Here is a 21,993-nt window from a genome sequence, read left to right on the forward strand (position 1 = left end):
GGCATGTTGTCAGACTTCGAGTTCGATAGTTTTATAATGCATAATTAATTTGTTGATTTTATTTTTTATTTGTCAGATCAACTGAACTTTCTACACATGATTTGTTGTAATTGAGTTAGAGAAGCTGTTAGCTGACACGAATAAATGATCAGGTTTGATGCAGTTGAAATGTATATTTAGGGAATATTATTTTTTCATGGAAGTACATTCTTTGCACTCAAGTGATCAAAATGGAATATCTAGGTGTTACGATTTGTATCAACAGAACCATGTTATCATGTATACACCATCACACTTAAACTCAGCTTTTATCGATCCGATCATTGAAAGTATACAGATTACACTAAACCAATGAAAGCATTCTTACACATTAAACCGTTACTAATTTATTATTAATCAAAGTTGGAACCCAAAGTTGATTCTTATTATTGTGTGCCAATTCAACCATCAGTTCTGCGTAGTAGGATAGGGTTTGCTATGCAAAACAACCGTTTCAACTGTCAAACCCGGTCCAAATCCAAACAGCACACCCCAATCTAAACCTTCACCAGTGGTGCTTTCTCCATCCTCTATAGATTTATTTCTCATCTCGTTAATAATAAACAACACACAACTACTAGTCATGTTTCCATATTCACTTAGTACATGCCTACTGGCCCTCAAGTTGTGTTTATTAAGGTTAAGTTTCAGCTCCACCAGGTCGAGTATGCGTCTACCACCCGGATGCACAACCCAAAACATTGAGTTCCAGTCACGTAAACCGAGTGGATGAACCGCTTTCATTAATATATTCTCTATATTCTCAGAGATCATATCGGGTGCATTCTTGTGCAAGTGAAGTTTGAGCCCGTCCTCCCTCAAGTACAACTTTATTGCCATCACAGTGTCTGGTATGATCGTTTGATTAGCAGAAACAATCTCAAACAACGGACTTTCAACCGCCAAATCTGGATCCGAACCCACGATGATCGCAGCAGCTCCGTCCCCAAAAAGTGCTTGCCCGACCAAAGCGTCGACATGGTCCTCACTGGGTCCATGAAAGATAGTAGCCATGATCTCTGAGCAGACAACAAGCACATGCGAGCCCTTGTTGTTTTCAGCAAGGTCTTTGGCTACACGAAGGACCATGCCCCCAGCCGAGCAGCCTTGTTGGTACATCATGAGCCGGTTGACCGAAGGGGAGAGACCGAGTAGCTTCGTGAGTTGATAGTCAGCACCGGGCATGTCGATTCCTGAGGTGGTGCAAAAGATGACATGGGTGATCTTAGATTTTGGGAGTCCCCACTCGTCTATGGCTTTTGTAGCGGCTTCCTTACCGAGCTTTGGGACTTCGGTGATCAACAAGTCTTGACGAGTATTCAAGGATGGACTCGAGTACTCGCACATGTTCGGGTTTTCTTTTAGAAACTCTTCTGTAAGGACCATGTATCGCTTCTTTATCATTGTTTTGTCACCTACAAGTTGGTTTTTAGTAAAAAAATTATATAGAACACTATAGAAAAGAAATTGAAATAGATTTATATCAAATATTACTATAGATAAGTGTAGTATGAAACAAAAAAAACTTCAAGTTCAATTTGAAGGAGAGAACTCAGGCTTACCAAGCCTGGTTACCATAACTTTTATAAAGAAAATCCATATTAATCGTATGACTAGGACTATAAATGAACTGAACGCTCAATGAACTGTTAGCAGGAAGTTCGTTCATGTTTGTTTATTTAATAAACGGAGGATCGTGAACAAAAAGTTTGTGTTCATTTAATGAAACAAACGAACACAAACCCACGTTTCGTTTGTTCATTTATGCTCGTGAATGATCATTTTTGGATGAGTTATCTACTTAATTAATGCTCTATTTTTATTCATTTTTGTTCGTTTACGTTTGTCCAGATATTATATTCATTTTATTTGTTCGTGAACAGTTCGTTTAGATTTTAAATGAACGAACACAAATATGTTCTTTTATTAATTAAACGAACATGGACACAAATATTTGTTTGGTTAAGTGTTCATGTTCATTCTGTTCGTTTCGTGACCTACCTATGCCATAACTTAAGTGAAGTGAAATACTTACAAATGCGTTTGAACTTATTTTTAAGATCAATCATATGCTCGCTGTTTGTAACATGAAAATAGTAGTTCGGGTAATCAGCTTGATTGTAACCATTAGGAGGAGTTGCCGTACCAATGGCAAGAATAGTGGCTAGACCTTGTGCCCGTTGGGTCTCTCGAATTTCTTCAACGTCTACAGCATTATGAAATGATGTCATTATTTTTCTAACTTGATCTATTGAAGAATATGATATGGCTGTTAAAATTTTTTAACAATATATAGGAGTTAATCTACAAAATAGGAGTTGTTTTTCAACGATAGATGTGTATGTACTTATTGGTGTATAAGAGCCATTTTTCAACATTATATAAATAGGAATTATTTCATTCTCAATGAATATAAATAGGAGTTATTTTTTAAAACGACATATGAGTTACTTTTTCAACGGTCCACATAAAAATTATCCATAAAAATATATAAATGAAGTAGTTTTCTTCAAGATAATTCAATAAACATCATGAAGCATTAGAGGATATTAAAGAATATTAATGGTAGTTACGATTAGGTGTACAAAACATGTTGGGGTGCAACGGATTGGTCAATAACACAAGATACTATTTAAGTGACAATATTTAAACGGGTCAAAACGAGTTGACCCATTTCAAAAACCCTCACTAAAAAATTAAAAAAAAATAATTAAAAAATTATAACTCGAAATGTAAATCAAAAACTTAAAAAGTAAAAATACGAAAACGTTTCCTCCGTTTTTCTCGTTCCATAAAAAAAACCCGATAAATGTCACCCCGTTTTGACCCATTTCAATCATTTATTTTTTTAGTTTGAACTATTCTGACCCATCATATACATTTTGATACAACACATTCAATCAATGGGTCATAATTGTCACCCCTACTATAAACGAACAAGAACATTGGCTTGGACAAATCTTTGTGTTCATGTAGTTCATTTAAAATCTAGTGAATGGTTCACGAGTATAAATGAACATAATTTAAAAAAATATATTCAAACACAAATGAACACACGTAAACAAACATAAATGAACACAGACGGTTATTAGATAATATATCAAGGTATATTTAATTATTTTCTATGAATATGCAAACGAACATAATGAACGGACAAAACACGTGTTCACTTTCTTTCATTTTATAAATAAACAAACATAAACAAACTTCACACCAAACGTTCGATTCCGTTACATACCATAATGTTAATAATCTATATATAAATCTCTCTATATAATAAATAGGTGGATTTTCTACCAAATTCTCATTTTGTTTTTCACCAAATTTCTTTAAAATGCCACATGGCATTTTCTAATTATTTTTTAATTATTTTAATTAAATTTCAAAATCAAAATAATTAAACTACCTAAAAACTAACCAAACAATCTCTCTATATAATAAATAGGTGGATTATCTATCAAATTCTCATCTTGTTTTTCACCAAATTTCTTTAAAGTGTCACATGACATATTCTAATTATTTTTTAATTATTTAAATTAAATTTCAAAATCAAAATAATTAAACTAGCTAAAAACTAATCATACAATATAAAACATGTACGTCTTAATTAAACTAGCTAAAAATAAACAAACAATATTAAATATAATGAAAAGAGTATGCACTATAGTTGTCATACCTGAACGTTACGTCACGATTATGTTTATTATTTTCATATAAGTTATACCAATGTATTAATAAAGAATGTTGGTTTTGTATTTTTTTACAAAATATATACTTCCCACGGCCAAACATCTCTCTATATAATAAACTGGTGGATTTTCCATCAAATTCTCATTTTATTTTTCACCAAATTTCTTTAAAGTGACACATGACATTTTCTAATTATTTTTTAATTATTTTAATTAAATTTCAAAATCAAACTTGGAATGCCTATCATATTAAGAATTTTTATCATCCTAATTCACCATCATATTATAAATCAAATTCGAATCAGAAGGATAATTATATAATTGTTTTAGTTATTTTTGTAACAGAAAATTGTTTGTTAGTTACATATGTAGGGTGAACAAATCAAAGATTTAGTTTCGAGCTAAAATTTTGAGTACCGGTAAAAAATTTTCACGAAAACATTTAAATTATTTATAAGTTTGCAATACTGCGTTATTAAAAAGAAGATAAATAAACTTTTTCAAAGTAGTCTTAAAATTTTTCGATAAATTTATTAGTTTTATTGAAATTTAATCTATATACATTAAAATTTTCCGATACATATGTTGCGATGACCGTAAACCAAAGTCAAGAAAATTTTTAGAGAATTGTAATTTATATGTATACTTTAAAGTAGTATAATACTATAATTGTTTATATAACATGAACCTATTTTTTATCTTATTTTTTATATATATGATTTTTTTTTTATATTTTTGATCAACCCGTGTGTCACACGGAGTCTAACCTAGTAAATAATATAAAGTGTGATGAATGGGTTAATTGATTGCCTCGTCATGTGTATCCATCCAGTGTCCCATTGACAGCTGGATCCCTCTCAACCTTCACGTGTCGTCTCTCTAACCCTACCCATCCAAATCCAACCAAACCACCATTTTCGAACGCCGGTTCAAACCACGCTCAAATTGACTGCACACTTCTTCCGGCTCTAATTGTCGCCGCTTATACCGCCGGTGGAACAGGTACGATTATTATTATCTCTTTCTCTCTCTCTCACTCTTTAATTAATTATAATTAGCATCTTCAAACACACACTCTCACACACGCAACGCTATTAATTATGATGCAGATAAGTTAGCAGTCATGCGAAGCTCTTTTGTTGAATTACTGATTCAATTTTAATTTTAATTTTGATTTTCATGATATTACGCCTTAGAGCTAGGGCTCAGACTCGATAATGAACGTAAATATTTACTAATATAGATTAAGCGGTTAGGTTATGTATGATCAGGTACTAGTGGTTTCATTAGGTAACATAAACCACAAATGATCATATCTATTTGATGTGCTAATTTAAAGTACGTAAGAAGCAGTAATTATTGCTTAAGAAAACAAGGCTGACTTAAAGATTTAGAGCCCCGAAAATCGTCTTTTAGGGGTGGATTTTTTTATATGGAATGTTTTTGTAATTCATAGAAGTAAAATATAGGATGCTTATTTTAGTTGAAGAGATCGAGTCGGGGGTCTCACCGGAAGAGGCTGTCTACATCTTACCCTCTTCAGACCCTAGACCCTACCATACCTTTGCTATTGGTGGGTATTACTGAGTATGATGATGATGATGATTTTAGTTGAAGAGAAATATATAATAGAAAGGGAAAAAAAGGTTTCTAGTTCATTTATATTATATGGATTACAGAAAAAGGTTTAACCACCGTAAATCGTAATCAATGAATGGAAACAGGATTTTTAGTTCATTTATATGTTGTTTTACCGATGATTCGATGAAAGATTGTCGACGACACAAATATGCGGCATCTATATGTTTATGTGGTCCAGAATACAAGTTTTCACATTGAGAATTGTGTAGCTCTGGGAAACATTTGAGAAGGGTTTGCTTCCTTGATAAACCTTATTACTTTGTTGGTTTTAATGCTCTATGCTGTAAAGATATGTTTCAAAGGGATTCATTTTGGCCACATACATACCGACTACATTTGTAGCTTGCTAGGTTTGTTGTTTGCTGTTTTCTTGTTAGTTTTCAAGGTTCATTCCTAGGTGACGTGAAGCATCATCTTTAAGACAATATTAAGGCATCCTTTGTTTCAGATGTAGAATGACGAGGAATGCATATCTAAGCTAGACAAATAATATTTTTTGCAATATATGTCAAGATTTGGCATCTCATGAATATATGGGAAAACTAATATAAAATTACAAGTATTATAATACACACATGGCACATACAAAAGAACTATTGGAGGTTGAAAAAATGAGCCAACGTAAAATCTTTGTACCTAAAGGCTAAAGGCGATGTCAATGTTAAGTGTGCATTAATTAAGTTGGGCGCGACATTTGCTTTGCGTGCTATAGCTGTAGAAGTACTTTGCGCATGATGCATGGCTAAAAATGGCATACTTTCACACCCATGGTTATGGGGTATTGTTCATTTGTTTGATTATATGTCAAACATCTCAAATACCCATTTATGACAACAAATTTGTGCGGAGGGGGTCACATGGACCAAAACTATAGCATTGAAATTAGTATTTCAATATAAAAGGTTGACAAAAAAGGAAATACTTCAATTATTGTGGGACATCTTAATTTGGAAATTATTGCAATTTTATGAGATATTTGGACTATTTTAGAGAATAATATATTTATTTTGAGTCATACTTGTTTTGCAAACAGAAAAATTTGGCTTCAAAATAATTAATCAAAATTTGCTATGCTTTGTGCAATCATTTCTATTTTGAGATGCTTTGTTCAAAGATCTTAGCTTTTACCAAATGCTATAATATTTAAAGATTCAACAGTTAAATTATCCAAGTTTTTGAAAGAGGGCATAATTGTGTGATGTTAAAAGACATTTTGATTTTTATAGATCTGAATTTAGCAAATTGTTAAACAGCAACACAAGTTTCATAAAAATAACTAGCAAGAAGCTAGAATTACAAATCCAAAACACCTAACCTAAAATAAGTAGCAGCAAACTAATCCGCTCTAAAAAAACCGGACTTGGATGGTTATGCAAATAAGCATCATCAACACTCTAAAAAAACGATTAAAGGCGTTGAACTAACTTGATCCTGAAAGACACCACAAAACTACTGAAAAGAAGTAAAGATGACTACAAATCATCTCCTATGAAGTATGAATGCTATCAAACATTGAAACATATAAGATATGTTGCTGTCTGTTTATTGAAAGTATTTTTGTGAGATTTTCACGTAATTTATCAACATAATGATGAAAAACTATGATGGTTTAGTTCATCACTAAATTTGATTTTTGCAGGTGCTTCTCAGTTATATTTCTAATACATAAAAAGTCCTCTGGTGGCTGAGAATTGTTGGGTGCACATTGATAACCCAACCTGTAGTTTCATGGGGACTGGAGAGGAAAGCTCACCTGCCAAACATTCCAAACCTACCTTAAATCAGGTTTCCTCACTCTTTCTTTTGTAAATTATGTTAACTCTTCTGTGTGTAAATACAAAGTTATCTCACTCTCCTAACTACAGGAAACACCTCCACCCTCATATGCTGATTGGTCAAGCTCTATGCAGGTACATGCTATCTTCTTTTTATTAATAGATTTATTAAAACAGATGTTATGTGATGAGATGAATTAAAACAAGGTGATGTGTATGTTGATTTTGTAATTTTTAATGACTTATGTGTTCAGGCTTATTATGGTTCTGGAGTTGCTCCGCCTTTCTTTGCTTCAGCTGTTGCTTCAACTCCTCATCCATATGCATGGGGCGGTGGTCAGGTAAGCATTTCTATCTACATGTAAAAAAATATTGAGATGCATATGTTATGTTATAGTCGGCATTTATTTTAATAATCTATTCTATGTAAAATTATTTCAGCATCCTATGATGCCACCTTATGGAACTCCAGTTCCATATGCCGCACTATATCCACCAGCAGGAGTTTATGGTCATCCTGGTATGCCTATGGTAAGAATCATTTTACATCATATGATGTAAACTGTAAAGTGAATATTGTTATCTGATTGTCATTGTTTATTATTTTATTTGTAGACCCCTGGCACTGTGCAGCCAAACACAGAATTGGAATCAAAGGTCTCTAATGGGAAGGACAAAGTCAACAAAAAGTCAAAGGAAACTTCTGGAAATGCCACTGGGAAGACGGCTTCAAGTTCAGGAAATGACGATGCCACCCAAAGGTTTCTATATCTAAATTTGGATTCATAAATTTAGCTGGTGCATTCTGACATATTTATTTTACTATGCCAATTTCAAATTTTGAATATAAACAATAAACAGTGCTGAAAGTGGAAATAATGGCTCATCTGATGCAAGCGATGAGGATAACCAACAGGCATGTGTTTCACCTTAGTAGTCAGATTTTGTTTTTGAGACAAACTATTTTCTTTCTTCTTCGTATACTGACATGTCAAAATGGTATCTTCAGGAATATTCTGGAGGCAAAAAGGGAAGCTTCCATCAGATGCTTGCAGACGGTGATTCTTCACACTTTAACTTAGTTTTATGTGCATGTGAAATATTATCATAAATTTTAATTTTTCATTCTGCAGCGAATGCACGAAACAACAATTCTGGACCCAATGGTCCGATGCCAGTTCCTGGGAATCCTGTAGTTTCTATGCCTGCTACCAATCTTAATATGGGGATGGACCTGTGGAACCCATCTGCTGGACCTGGGTCTATGAAACTGCAACCGAATCATTCTGGTGTGTCACAACCAGTGGTTCCACCACCAATAATGGCTGATCAGTGGGGTCAGGTACACTAATTAGTTATCTGTTGGCTAATTACCAACCCCTTTTTTAAGTTTCATTGATTTGTTTTTAAATTTTGAATTTTTTTTAATTTATAAACATATTTAACGTTTTGAACAACTAACGCATGCCGCTTTATTGGCAACAGGATGAACGAGAATTGAAGAGGCAGAAAAGGAAGCAATCCAATAGAGAGTCGGCTAGAAGATCAAGGTTGCGCAAGCAGGTAATGTATACTAGAGATATGTTTATTAACAAGTTGAGCCCGATTTAAATATAGATAATTTACAGTATTTAGTATTATACTCTATCTTCCCCAGGCCGAGTGTGAAGAGCTACAGGCAAGAGTAGAGACACTAAACAGTGAGAATCACTCACTTAAAGATGAGTTGCAGAGGCTTTCTGAGGAATGTGGGAAGCTTACAGCTGAAAATGATTCAATAAAGGTTTATTAACACCAAATTATTTTGCATTTCATCATGTCCCCTTATTAAATTGAAATTATCACAACATGTATGTTATTTATGATTTATGTTGGTTGGACAGGATGAGTTAACTAGGTTTTTTGGACCTGAGGCTGTTTCAAAACTCGATGCACATCTTCAATCTCGAACGAACGAAGGTGAAAGTTGACATTATGACAACAAAGCTTATACAATTAGATCAACAACCATTTTCGAGTCATCAAAAGGAATCGGCTTTAGGATTCATTTGAGTAAACGCAACATGCTCTTATACACCTATTAACCAAGGTAACCGTGACATTATATGATCTTTAATATGTATGGTCTTGATGCTTGCTGTTGTAGAAGTTAAAGTAATACTTGGAAATCTAGGAATTACATGAGAATTATGTGTTCTCATCTTAACTTCTTTGTTTAAAATAGTTTTATGAGTAATCATATCTGGAATGATCTTTTTTTAAGATTAACTTGCAACTATGAACCACATCTTACAATATTATCTTGTGGTACGAATGTACGATCCTTCACGAGTTGAGCTGAGCCAGGGTCAAACTGGAACTCAGATTGTTTTACGAGCCAAGCTGAGTTAATTCATTTACAGCCGAGCTCAAATATTGTTAGTGTATAGTTCGAGACTTAGACAACGGTTCGAACATTCTCGTACATGTTTCTGAGCTTGAATTATGGTCACCTCAATGAATTTATGAATCGTCATTGACACTTGTCACTTTCAACAATTGCTTCGGCTATAAAAGTTTTCTGCCATGGCTAGATTCCTTGTTTAATCCTAGATCTAAACTCAAAACACATTACACTATTCAATAGGACAAAGCTGTTAGATTCCATGTGAATTAGTTAAATATATCTGGAGGTGAAAAAAAAATCGGTTTCAGAATTGAAAGCCATCCTGAACCGATTATAGAACCGGTTTGTAACTGACTAAGGGCGGCTATTCTTGACCCAACACGAAAAAAAGGTTTTTTTTTTTTCAGTTGATATGATCATAAAAGACAGGTTGTCATGCTAACTCGTTTTTTTGTCAACTAACATGATCATAAAAGTCACGTTTAAAAAGGTCATTTTCAGGGTAACCCATTTTAAATGAAAGTGAGTTTGTGTTAACCTGTATAAAATAAAAAGCCAGGTTGTCATGTTAACTCGTTTTAGAATTTAAAGAAAAGCTTTATATAATTTTATTTTTATTTATTTTCATTTTTGTGAAGATACATTTGCAGTTTCCAATCTGTTTTTTAAGATATTTAATATTTAAAAAAAGAACTAGTCATATTTTACATTTACTTGGCCATATATTCAATTTGTTTTTATAAAATTTTTAAACTTTTTTTACTTGACAAATACACTTCCAATTTCCATTTCAGATTTCAAGATTTTTGAAAAACATCATTAAGGCTTTGTTTTCTTTATTATTTAGTTGGTCATAATAATACTTTTGTTACACCATTACTTGTCACATTCGGAAAACATATCAAACACATTACCAATACTGCTTAAAACCCTATCACCTGCTTATTTTTAAACTAGCTGTTATCTAATGACATTCTATTTCATGGGTGTGGAACCGGCTATATTGAAGCGCGTGTTAAAACGGGTAGTTAAAAATGATTTTTTTAACTAGTTATCTAATGACTTTATAGCCGCTTTTTTATGTTTTCTTTGCGACCTTTTTGCTCCCCATTCATTTGTATAACTAGATATTGAATGCTTCGCTTTAATTTTAACACTAAGAAACACTCTTTACTCTCTTAAGTTTTAACATCAGAAACATTTTCAAATGGCTTCGAAAGTGAACAATCATCTGTTGATGTCGGAGCTACGTCAATCACTTTAAACCTTGTTGCAAACCTGAACCGGTTCTCAAAGAAAGCGCTCTCTGTAAACTTCGAAAACCTATTCCAAACCAGTTAACTAAAGAAACCATTTTGTGCACCTATATGCAGGGCCCAAGGGTAGCATCTGGTTGGGCTTATCTCATGACTTCGAAAATCTATCTTGTTTTCATATTCCTTTGAAAAGGGATATTTCCATGCTAACCATGTTTAGTTGTTGACTCATAAAATTGGAACAATCATGGACTTCTTTTTAAAAGTGGAATAAACATGAACAAGTGATCATGGAATCCATCTATATGTGTCACACTTGTTCCAAAAGTCGCCAATTAAATTGGGACACATTATCTTTTTGCTATTTGTGTAAATATCATTATAAGATTATTATTATTTTTTTTAGAATTTTATCTCTTCTGTTTTAAATAAACGTTTTATTTTTATTTGTTTTTTCTTTTACTTTTTAAAATGCCAGGCTTTCTTTTAAGGTTATCTTTTGAACTTGTATGTAAATAATTTAAAAATAGGTTTATACATTATTAAATAAAAGATAAAACGGTTTACAAAATATAAAGCTTCTAAAGTGCTTTTTTCCCCAATAATGGCACGTATAAAAGCTAAATAAATAAATAAAAGATAACACTTTTATGAAAATGTCAATATTTTGTACCTTTCTAAAGCATTTAAAGTACATTATAATTTTTTTTGAACGGTGACTTTTACAATTAAGTTATCTCACTGCGCGAACACGTCGCGTCCCACCACCTCACTCAGGCCAACTATGTTGACATGATCGGGATCCACGCTGGCATCCGAGTTTGGCTTGGCGTTCCTGGTAAAACCCAATTGGCTCACCTCGTCCGAATGCACGCCATGTTTTAATGCTCTGGTAAAATCCGGTCGGAATCAGGATTCGAACCCGGTACATCCGGGTCATCCATCATGTTCCTGGCCATTGGGGCAAGCCCCCCTGTTTAAAGTGTTATCGCAGTGAGATTTTTTAATCTGAAATATTATTAGAAGATAAAAACATCAAAAATTATTAGAAGTAAATTATAATAAAAAATAATAATTTTGTCATTGTAAAATTTTTTAATCTGAAATATTTTTAGAAGATAAAAATATCAAAAGTTATTTTATGAATATTTATTTTTTTAAAAGTGGTTGATTTGTGAGCGAGTGATTAAACTTGGAGGGGGTATGCAAAGAAATCATAATGGTATATTTAGAATCTCCATATTATTCTTAACTTTTACTAATAGACTTTACTATTCAGTTCTAGAAATCAGAATAAGATTATTAAAGTTTAAAAACACGTATGTATAATCAAACATTGAGAGTGGGAGTTGAAGTTAAAAGTGTGTCACAGTACATTGAATTTGTAAGATAAAAAGATTAACATGGGAGTCAATCTCTCTTTTTTCATCTTTTGGAATTCATAATGTATGACGCTATCGTGACTTGAATATGTTTTGTGCCATGTTTGGTTGTTAAAAATCAAAATGAGAGAACATCCATATTAGGCTACCAATTTAGACACGATACACGAATACACGACACGAATCTACACGACTTTAACATGTATTGGGTATAGCCTTAACAGGTTTCGTATACTAGACAGGTAGACACAAATCGACTTGTTAGTTTTCATGTCTAAATAAGTAAAATACGTGTTTACCCGTTAAGTACTCGTCATTACCTTATTAGAACTTTTTATAAATAAAAATATAAAATAATATAATATGTTATACACCGTAAATATTTAACCCTAAATTTGTATACCAAACAATTGAACACGTGCACCTCATTCCAATCCAACATAAAGTAGACGCCGCACAAATCCTTCTCTGATTCTTCCTTTTCGGATCTCCGGTAGTCCGGTGGGTTTCCTCCACACCTTCGGTAGCTACAACTCTTCGATTCTTCGGTCTACCTTTCCACATCTTCAATTCTCCGACAGTCCGGCCTCCTCACAGTTGCAGGTTCGTGTTTCTAAACAGCTCTTATCGTGTCTTATCGTTTATACCTAATATTTAAACAGGTTCATCTTCGGGTTTGAGATATAAGGACACGATAAGTTTTCGTGTCGTGTATAGTTATACATGTTTCGTGTTCATGTCTTATCATGTAACACGATATGCCAGCCCTAATCTATGTAAAAAAAGATCTAAAATTAAAGTTAATAGATTTTGTGTCATGATTTAATTCATGTACGTAAGCGCGTACGCGTGAATTTCTTATGACCGATGGCTTCGAAACATGAATTCAATGTACATATTAGGACGCATATTGCCATTATGTTAAAGAGTCTCGATTAGTTTCTTTGATCAAGGTTGTTTATATATTCAAATGTTCAAACTAAAGCTTACTAGAAAATAATCATAAGTCAAACATCACTACTCATACCAAAACCATGCATCTAGTACACATTTTCATATCCCTTTTTTCAAAATCTAAGAGCACCGGTAACGGACGACGTTCCAAGTCCTTCTTGATCGATGGTCCCCATTACTCGCCTTCTTCCACCATAAACGATCCTTAAGCGTGCAACGCCATTCTCTCTCGTCAGCAACAAAGATCTTCCACGTCGGAGTTTATAGAGGTCGAGGTCAACAAACCCGTTGCTGATGATGCTATGACTACAAGTATTATTCCCACCTCTCAAACCCATTTTAAATCGAAATCACACGAATATTGTACTTTCTTATAACTCTTTATACTAATTAACCATTTTTTTACGAACGATAAAACTTACAAGTTAGGCAACTATAAGTCTATAATACTTATTCACCAACTACTAACAAGTCCACGCTGACGTGGCAACAAGCGGCCTATCATGCCAACAAAGCACCATCTCCGTCTGTTGCTTCGCCACGTGGAACCCTCCAGCCTGTACCCGTCTCACCAAACCCTCGGCTTGAAACTCCGCAAACCGACTCATCCCAACCGCCTTCATTCCCGCCATAACCAACGCCTCTCTCCACGGCGTCACATTCCGCCCACCATACTCAACCATCTCCATTATCCTCGGTAACAACACAAACATCTCAATACACCTCATCCACTCACCGCCACCGACATTAACCGCCTCCAACGACTCCAGTATCGTCGTGTACATCTTCAAACCGTCAATCACCATTTGCCGAAAAACCGCCGGTCCGAATCCGTTTAACTCATCGTCCACACACACCACGATATTCGGCGAAACTCGCCGAATATCATTTACAAAGTGAACACCGATACGTCGAAAAATCATCGGCGAGAGAACAACCGCAGTCTTCTCTCCGTTTACGAACTTAATCGCTTTAAACGATACGATTTCGAAAGCTCGAATCGATACGAAATCAATTTCAAATCGTAATTTCAAATCCGTACAGAAATGATACAAATTATCTCTAATCAACCTAGATTCCGGTTCGTACTCTTCCGGTACCACGGCGGTGATCCTCACCGCCGGAGAACTAACCTTCCGAGCCACCGCCTTCTCCGCCACCGCTTTCAGAAACGACGCCCATTGATTACCAAACCCTATGTCAAAATCGATGACGTGGACGTTCATCGCACCGTCCACGGCATCTAATATCAATTGATTAGCCGTAAAGCTAGAGAACATCGGAATCGGAGAGATGCTTGAGAACGCCTTTTGCGCTTTGATCACTTGTACAATCTCATAAGACGTACAACTCTGGAAGCTCCGAGTTGACCCGGTGAGTAGACACTGGATCGCTTCTTTAAAATAAAACGCGGCTCGCTGAAGCGGCTTTCCGTTAGGGGAAATAAGCCGCTTATTGAGCCGCGTTAGTATTTCCTGTGCCAGGTGGAACGACTGAGTTTCGAAACACTCGGCTAACATAATCAGATCGTCCGTAAAATCAAACTCGTTTACGTCATCATGCTGACTCATCGATTCAAATATATTTTGGTTAGAATATGGAAAATATGGATTTAACGTTTCGAAATCTGAAGAATACAAAAATGGCGGGAGATCGGGTAAATGATTAATATTATTATTATTATTAATATTAATATTATAATTATAATCATAAAGACCTAATTCTCTAATGAGAGAATCAGAATCATATTCTTCAAGTTCAAACTGATTCATCATTCCATATTCAAAATAATTCTTGTCTTCTTCTTCTGATGATGATGATAATAACAAGCTAGTGTTGTTATAATCGTAGGAGTTGAAGTCGATAAGCGGGCTGCGGCGAATGTCGAGAACCGATTTGGGTTCGTAGCGGGTGCTATCGAGGTTGTTTTGGGAGGACACGGAAGGCAGTTTCATTACTCTTATCAAAAGGTAATGTAGTTCAATTACAGTATTTTTGGGCGGGTGTGTAAGGGTGATGATTGCAGACTTTTTAAACGCGTGAATGATAGGAAAAGTATTAGTTGGTGGGGACGCCCATGGATCCAATGTGCATGCCCATGGAGAGAAGAAATAAAGCATAAAGTTGTCTAGATGATAGGTGAAAAATATTTAGAATGAAACTCCCAAATAGCTAAGTGCGTTTTTTTTTAAACGGAATGTCAATTGTTCATATTAATTTTGACGTTTTATACCTGATTTATTTAAACACATCATCAATGAAAAAACATATCATTCTGAAAAGTCTTTTGAGTCAGGTTTCAAACTTGAGACCTTAAGATCTTAACTCTTAACCATCACCCTCATACCATTGAACCATAAAGTTAATGTCAAAATCTTACATAAATAAATGATGAATACATTTTGATGTGCTAGATATTATTTAAGTGTTTGTGCAATTCTAGATGATGTTTAGTTTGTGTGGTTCACTGGGTGATAAAGAAAAAGCATATTTACTTGACTTATTTTGATCTAGGGGTTTGATTAAGGTGTATGAAGGAGAAAGAGCGAAATGGAACCCTGACTGTGATCGATTAACCAAGAGGATTGTGGGGATCGATCATCTGGTTAGACCAAATGCGTTGGTCTGGTCATCCGTTGGGAGAATGTATGACATCAAAGGCAAAGCAAGGATTGAAGGATAGGTCAGGAGAGATATACGCTCATGTTTATTTAATCCACAACAGGATAGCTAGGGAAGCCAGCTCTACCGAGTCCTAAATCCTAGAGATATACACTCATGTTCGGTTTAAAGTCCCGCCGCAAAGCGAGGGTCCTAAATCCTAGTTATATTATTATATAATACGTTATACCGAGTATATAAAAAGAGGTATCAAAGGGCTAATAGTTAGTCTACTGCTATCAAAGTCAGAGGCGTAGCTTAGTTGGGGCCAAGGGTGGCCCCGGTCCCCTCCGTTTTTCGCTCGGTGGTGTAAATTTATATTTTTTCGGCCGAAAATTTTTATACATAGTGTAAATTTACCCATTTTCGATCAAAATTTGAGTCCGGCCCCCTCCGTTATTCGCTCGGTAATGTAAATTTATCCTTTTTCGGCCAAAACTTTTTATACATAGTGTAAATTTCTCGTTTCTGACCGAAATTTTAGCCCAACCCCTCCGTTTTTTTCGCTCCGTAGTGTAAATTTATCCTTTTCCAGCCGAAAATTTTTATACATAGTGTGAATTACCCATTTTCGACTAAATTTTTTTTTATACATTTTGATCCTGCCCCCTCTAGTTTCTAAATTTTTTTATACATACTGAGGCCGCCCCCCTCAACGTATATGTCCAAGCTTCACCACTGATCAAAGTGTGCACGTATACTGTGCTCTTCAAGTGGTTTAGAGTTATAGTCTTATAATAAACGCTTGTGTATGTTTAGAAGTAGCACCAGAGGGTGTTTGAGTTTACTCTCTGATGCTATTTTGCATAAAATACTTGTTAATATTTGGGTGCGTCCGATTTTTATTATAATTCCATATTGAACTGTAACTACGGTATAGGTAAATCACAAATCCAACCGGCTAAGTCGGTGGTTCCGATAGACTGGTCGGTTTTATCAGTTTGGCGGTATAATGAATTGATTGTTGGAAGTGATCTTTATTTCATCTCAAATAATTTGTTTCTATTAAAAAAGTAAAAAACAATTAATTTTCAAAATTTCAAACAGATTCAAACCAAGCTTTTAATATTTTGTATCGGCTCACTTGCTTTGAATAGATGGGTTCGACCGATTTCAACGTTTTCGCTCCCCAGTTTATATATTTTGTCGAATTATCTAGGCAACGATTTTAATAAATTCCCTCATGTTATATATGCTGAATTGATAAGTGTTTATATATACCTTGGAATTTATGTATTTGTAGTCAACGGTAGGCTTATAAGCAAGCATCGTATAATGCGCACACAAATGAATATGCAAAAAAAATATGCTTGAAATCTACATATAGTGTATAATGAATATACAGTACTATATAAAATCACATTAGTGTATAAACTGGTGTTTACTCTAAAGTTTTTAGTATCTAATTGTATTTTATACATTAATGAATACACTAAAGAGATGTGTTCATTGTTTGGTTGAAAAACATGAAGCCGTCAAAACTGGTCGTCAATTTGGTTTTGTTATATGCTTACAAACGTTTTTGGCAGATTTAGGAACTTTCAAACTGCACCGAATGTTTTGTTTGCATTTTGTACTTGAAACCATGAAAAAAACGAACTGGATCATTAGATTTGGGGCTACATAAATTATATTATTTAACTTGGGCTCTTCATTTCTATTAGTTGGACTACACATAAGATTGAGTTTTGATTAACCAAAGTTAACGAATGTAGTTTGTTCAAGTATTGCAATCAATAACAAATCCAAGACTCCACTCGAAGAAGACAACAAATTGAATCATCTTACATTCAAGTAAGTTTTATTTTCTTATATCTATTCGTTTATGTACATGATCGGATACTATTATTTTTTCCGAATAAATAAATAAAATATCTTTATTTTATTTTATTATTGTTTTAATAAAAACGAAACTAGTTCCTATATGGCTATATAGTCATGGTGTGAACATGCCCCTCTATCTGTTTACGATAAATTAACAAGTATTAAACATAAAAATACATAACTTGTTTGAATGGTCTCATTTTTAGATTCATTTATTTTTAACTAACTAAAATTTTGTCTATGCTATATATAGTTAAATAGATCCAATCAAAATCCAAGTGTAAAATTAACAAACATGGCCCCCTTTGTGTGCCTAAAGAAAAGAAGTAAACGGAGAAAACAAAAGTAGTCCACAAGTCTATAAAGGTAAAAAGGATGATTGGACGAATATATTCTTCCGTCACTACCAAGTAAATAACTTCATTTTATTTTTCAAATATATATGCACACATAATAAATTAATCAAGAACATATAAATCGATTAAGTTTCATTTCGTTTCTTTAGATTAAAACTCAAGAAACAGTATACAACTTAATGAGATGTCAACAAACGCTCGACACTCAAGTTATAGCTTAAAGAAATCAAGTTGAACTTGAAGTAATAGTACGTATTATAAAGAGTAATTCTTTTGTATGAATCACGTTAACACGTTTTCTTCCTATGAGTTTATACCTTACAGGTGATAGTGTTAAGCATAATTGAAAAATACATCTTAATACATAATAAGTCTTTTTATAATCACTATATTCTTAAAAACAATCATGGTTAATATGATCAAAATGCATCCACTTTGATACAATTTTTTATAGTCATTCAATAGACCCTCTAAACCCCCTTGTAATTTCGTCTTTGAGTCATGACTATGTGTAGTAAATTGTAATATTATACTATATATTATAGCAAACGTAATTACTACAATTGGAAATTGAGAGTTGTCAATATCAGTCCCTATACTTTAGTTTAATTTTTGTTGTTTGCCATTAAATTATTTGTTTTCTTATGGCTTAAGTTTAGTTTAATTTATTTTTATTTGTCTTTGCTTAATTATTCTTTGTCTTTGGTTTTAGTTTAATTTTTTTCACAAACCGAATACATGTCAATATATTTTTTGGTATGTTAGGATTTTATTTTTTGAGTTATCTTTTTCGTTTTTCTTTGAAATATAAATAAGATATGCTTCTTTTTTTTTTACCATGACATATATCACTACTTTATTTTTTGAGTTAAGTGTTATTTTAGTATCTATGGTTTGATCAACTATGCAACTTTAGTACCTATTCTTTATTTTGTGCAAATAACTACATAAGTTTCAAAAAACTTGCAATTTAGGTATTTTTTTAACCCCGTTAATTTTCCTCCGTTAAGTCAAGGGTAATTGGATAATTTTGCATTTTCCCTTTTCTCTCCATGTCTAACACCACATCTCCCCCTTAATATTGAAAAGAGATCTTACCCCGCCACCGCCAACCACCATCCCCAGCACCACTGCCAATCAAAACTGCTGCATCACTGCTAGGCTCCACTACCATCTGCACCGTCTCTGTCTATCTCTCTCTCTCTCCTCCCCCCCCCCCTTGAGCCACAACTTCCACTCGATTTTCCGGCTATCATTTCCTGAATCCACCATCGGCGCCTTCTCCTGCAAACCAAAACCCAGTTTTTAATGATGCCACGAAATCTAGTCGTCGTCATCTGAATCAGATGCAAAAGTAGTGGAATCAGGACACCGATGCTTTTCCGGTTGCTTTCCGTTTTGTCGGATTCCGTTCTTTAAGTGTATCTCCATTGTTGCGGTTTGTTAACACATTATCGTACGTGTGTTGATCTCCGATTTCGCTTAATCTGATGCTCGGTCGCCTCTGTCGTTTGGGTGGGCTTCTACCGGATGTTCGCCGAATTTACTTTGCCGTTAACCAGTAGCTCCATGCCTCCATCAGTGGTGGAAGTGCCTCCATTTATGTATGAAAAGAAAGAAATTTGGTGGAGAGAATAAAGTGATTTAGTTGTGATTCGTTTGTTTGATATTGTTTGTTTGATATTGTAGGTGGTTTAGGGTTAGAGACGATGATACGTTAGAAATGAAGATATAAAGGGGGGATTTGATTAAAGGAAAAGGTAAAATAAAGGAAATTACCAATTTAACCTTGATTTAACGAACAAAATAAGCGATGCTAAAAAAAGTACTAAAAGGTAGCTATTTGCACAAAATAAAGAATAGGTACTAAAGTTGTGTAGTTGGCCAAACCACATATACTAAAATGACACTTAACTCTTATTTTTTAGTTGGTTTTTCTCTTTCGATTGCTATACTGAGTGTCGTACCGTACCGTATCGTCTCGATGCTATAATTATTGAGTAGACATCGTTCAATTGCTAACTTACTAGTTTCTTTTTAATGTAAGGAACATGGGAAAACCTTATTATATATTTATATGTATTTGGGGATCTTACGATAGCAACTTTATGTGTGAAGTTGGATACATTTGGGTATAGTTTTTACACAAGTTACATATTTTCTTCAAGCTTATTACATTAAAAAAGAGATATCTGAGATCCGTACATGTAAATTATAAAGATGTTAAATTAAAAATATACTTTTGATACAGTTATTCGAATAAATTATGATAAAAGTAAAGTCATGTTATGAAATATACTTGTAATATGCAATAACGATTGATAAAATCATAAAACTAAAAGCTTCGGTGTAACTTTTTTGCTTTTGATTTTATGTTTTTTTTTTATTTATTTCCCTTTTAAGTCTTTTTTTACGATAGAGAGCTAAAAAGCTAAAGTGATACCACTTTATAAAGATGTTTTTGAGGACATTAAATGTGATTTAAAAATTAAAATAAAATAAACATTTACGTTTCTATGCTCATTGCTTGTCAATCAAATTGTGACAGCAATATCTTTCTAAATGTTGCGGTATAGATTTTAAAGTTTAACCTACAAATCGTGTCGCTTCGTTAGGCCAACCGTGCAAATTATATGTGTGTACTTACAAGTTTTTTGTATTGTTATTGTCCATGTGTGTTCAACCTATTGCGTGTATATATGATGCCAAGTTTAAAGTTTATTTCCCAAAAGATTTCAGTAAAAAATAATTAACTATATTAGTAATTGATTAAAATTTTCAGTAAATTTGTTTTTGACATTTTTACACTTGAATACAAGACTTTGTGGTAGGGGTGAGCAGAAAACCGAATAAACCGAACCGAAATTGATTAACCGAAAAAAAACCAAACCGAAAAAACCGAACCGAAGCATTAACCGAAGGATAATTTTTTTTGTTATTTGAAAAACCGATTTTTGGGTTTCGGTTAGGTTATCCATTTAAAAAAAACCTAATAAAACTGAACCGAACCGATTATGCCTTTTCTTTATTCTACAGACTCAAACCCATCAATTCATCACCTCCATTCTTTGTTAAGGTAATCAGTTATACCTTTTCTATATTCTAATCTTTTCTATATGGAAATTTATTCATGAATAATAATGACTAAAGACTTATTATTCTATATTAGTTGGAACGTGAATAATTATTGTAGTTCATTATTTGATTTTGAATCTACAAGAAAATAACCGAAATTAACGAAAACCGAAACCGAAAATAATTGAAGACCGAATAAACGAGTAACCAAAAACCGATCGGTTAGGAAACTATAATAATTGACTACTTCGGTTTTGATTTAGGTTTCACCCAATAACTAAACCGAACCGAACCGTACTTAGCCCTACTTTGTGCTTATGGTGTTGTTTATATTGGTCTCAGGATATTCAGTTAATGACGTCAGAAACTTAGCAATTAAGGTTGGAAAGAAGATGGGCCAAAGGGAGATGGTTGTTGATTACAAAAGATAGATTTATATGAAAGTGGTATTAAACATATTATTCCCTGCCCATTCCCCTTTTAATCATTCATCCACTAATCACTTATATAGATATTCACATATATGCATTATTTTTTATTATGCTTTTATTATTTATACAGTTTTCAATACCAATTTAAATATAAGTATAATACAATCTCATAATACCTTATGAGATAAAAGTAAGACAAAAACTCGTAAAGATGTGACACATATATCATGTCGAATAATATTTATAAAAGGAACATATATTATTGGTTTTAAGGAAAGCTACAAGAAGTCTTTGTTGATTTTTAAAATCTTTTTTTTTTTCATTTTAAAGACACTTTTACTTTAAATTCATTTATGATATGTAAAGAGAAAGAGGCAAAAGGTAGAAAAGGGTAGGTATCTTTTTATCTTCTATGGGACAAGTAATTATATATATATTACAATTGTAAAGGTTTTAGTGCATAACAAGTTGTACATTGTGCTTAGTTTTTTTTTCAATTTTCTCATTAATTTTTCATTTTATAC

General features: G+C 33.5%; 2 protein-coding genes and 1 pseudogene across 3 annotated transcripts; 1 reads left to right on the forward strand and 2 right to left on the reverse strand.

The window, feature by feature from the left end:
• Positions 1 to 410: 410 nt before the first annotated feature.
• Positions 411 to 2,270, reverse strand: LOC143530916 (chalcone synthase 1-like). Of its 2 annotated transcripts, none has more exons than XM_077026322.1 (2): positions 2,075 to 2,270; positions 411 to 1,454 (listed from the first exon to the last, which is right to left on the reverse strand). In XM_077026322.1, exons 1-2 carry the CDS (start codon positions 2,268 to 2,270, stop codon positions 448 to 450), a joined length of 1,203 nt encoding a protein of 400 aa, XP_076882437.1. In that variant the 3' UTR covers positions 411 to 447. The 2 variants fall into 2 exon arrangements, with proteins under 2 accessions (XP_076882437.1, XP_076882438.1); XM_077026323.1 differs by having other exon boundaries at positions 2,186 to 2,237.
• Positions 2,271 to 4,666: 2,396 nt separating this feature from the next.
• LOC143530917 (G-box-binding factor 1-like) lies at positions 4,667 to 9,412 on the forward strand. The gene is made up of 12 exons (XM_077026324.1): positions 4,667 to 4,730; positions 7,009 to 7,154; positions 7,235 to 7,279; positions 7,399 to 7,485; positions 7,586 to 7,675; positions 7,760 to 7,905; positions 8,006 to 8,060; positions 8,154 to 8,202; positions 8,278 to 8,486; positions 8,630 to 8,707; positions 8,802 to 8,927; positions 9,028 to 9,412. The coding sequence occupies exons 2-12, from the start codon at positions 7,098 to 7,100 to the stop codon at positions 9,112 to 9,114; spliced, it is 1,029 nt and encodes a 342-aa protein (XP_076882439.1). The 5' UTR covers positions 4,667 to 4,730; positions 7,009 to 7,097; the 3' UTR covers positions 9,115 to 9,412.
• A 4,023-nt stretch (positions 9,413 to 13,435) lies between these two features.
• On the reverse strand, positions 13,436 to 15,077 carry LOC143530918 (scarecrow-like protein 15 pseudogene; annotated as a pseudogene).
• Between the last annotated feature and the right edge of the window lie 6,916 nt (positions 15,078 to 21,993).

The sequence above is a fragment of the Bidens hawaiensis genome, unplaced genomic scaffold (genome assembly GCF_021521415.1).
Source record: "Bidens hawaiensis isolate Kalapana, Puna unplaced genomic scaffold, B.hawaiensis_p1.1 tig00009067_1, whole genome shotgun sequence".
Classification (NCBI taxonomy): Eukaryota; Viridiplantae; Streptophyta; class Magnoliopsida; order Asterales; family Asteraceae; genus Bidens; species Bidens hawaiensis.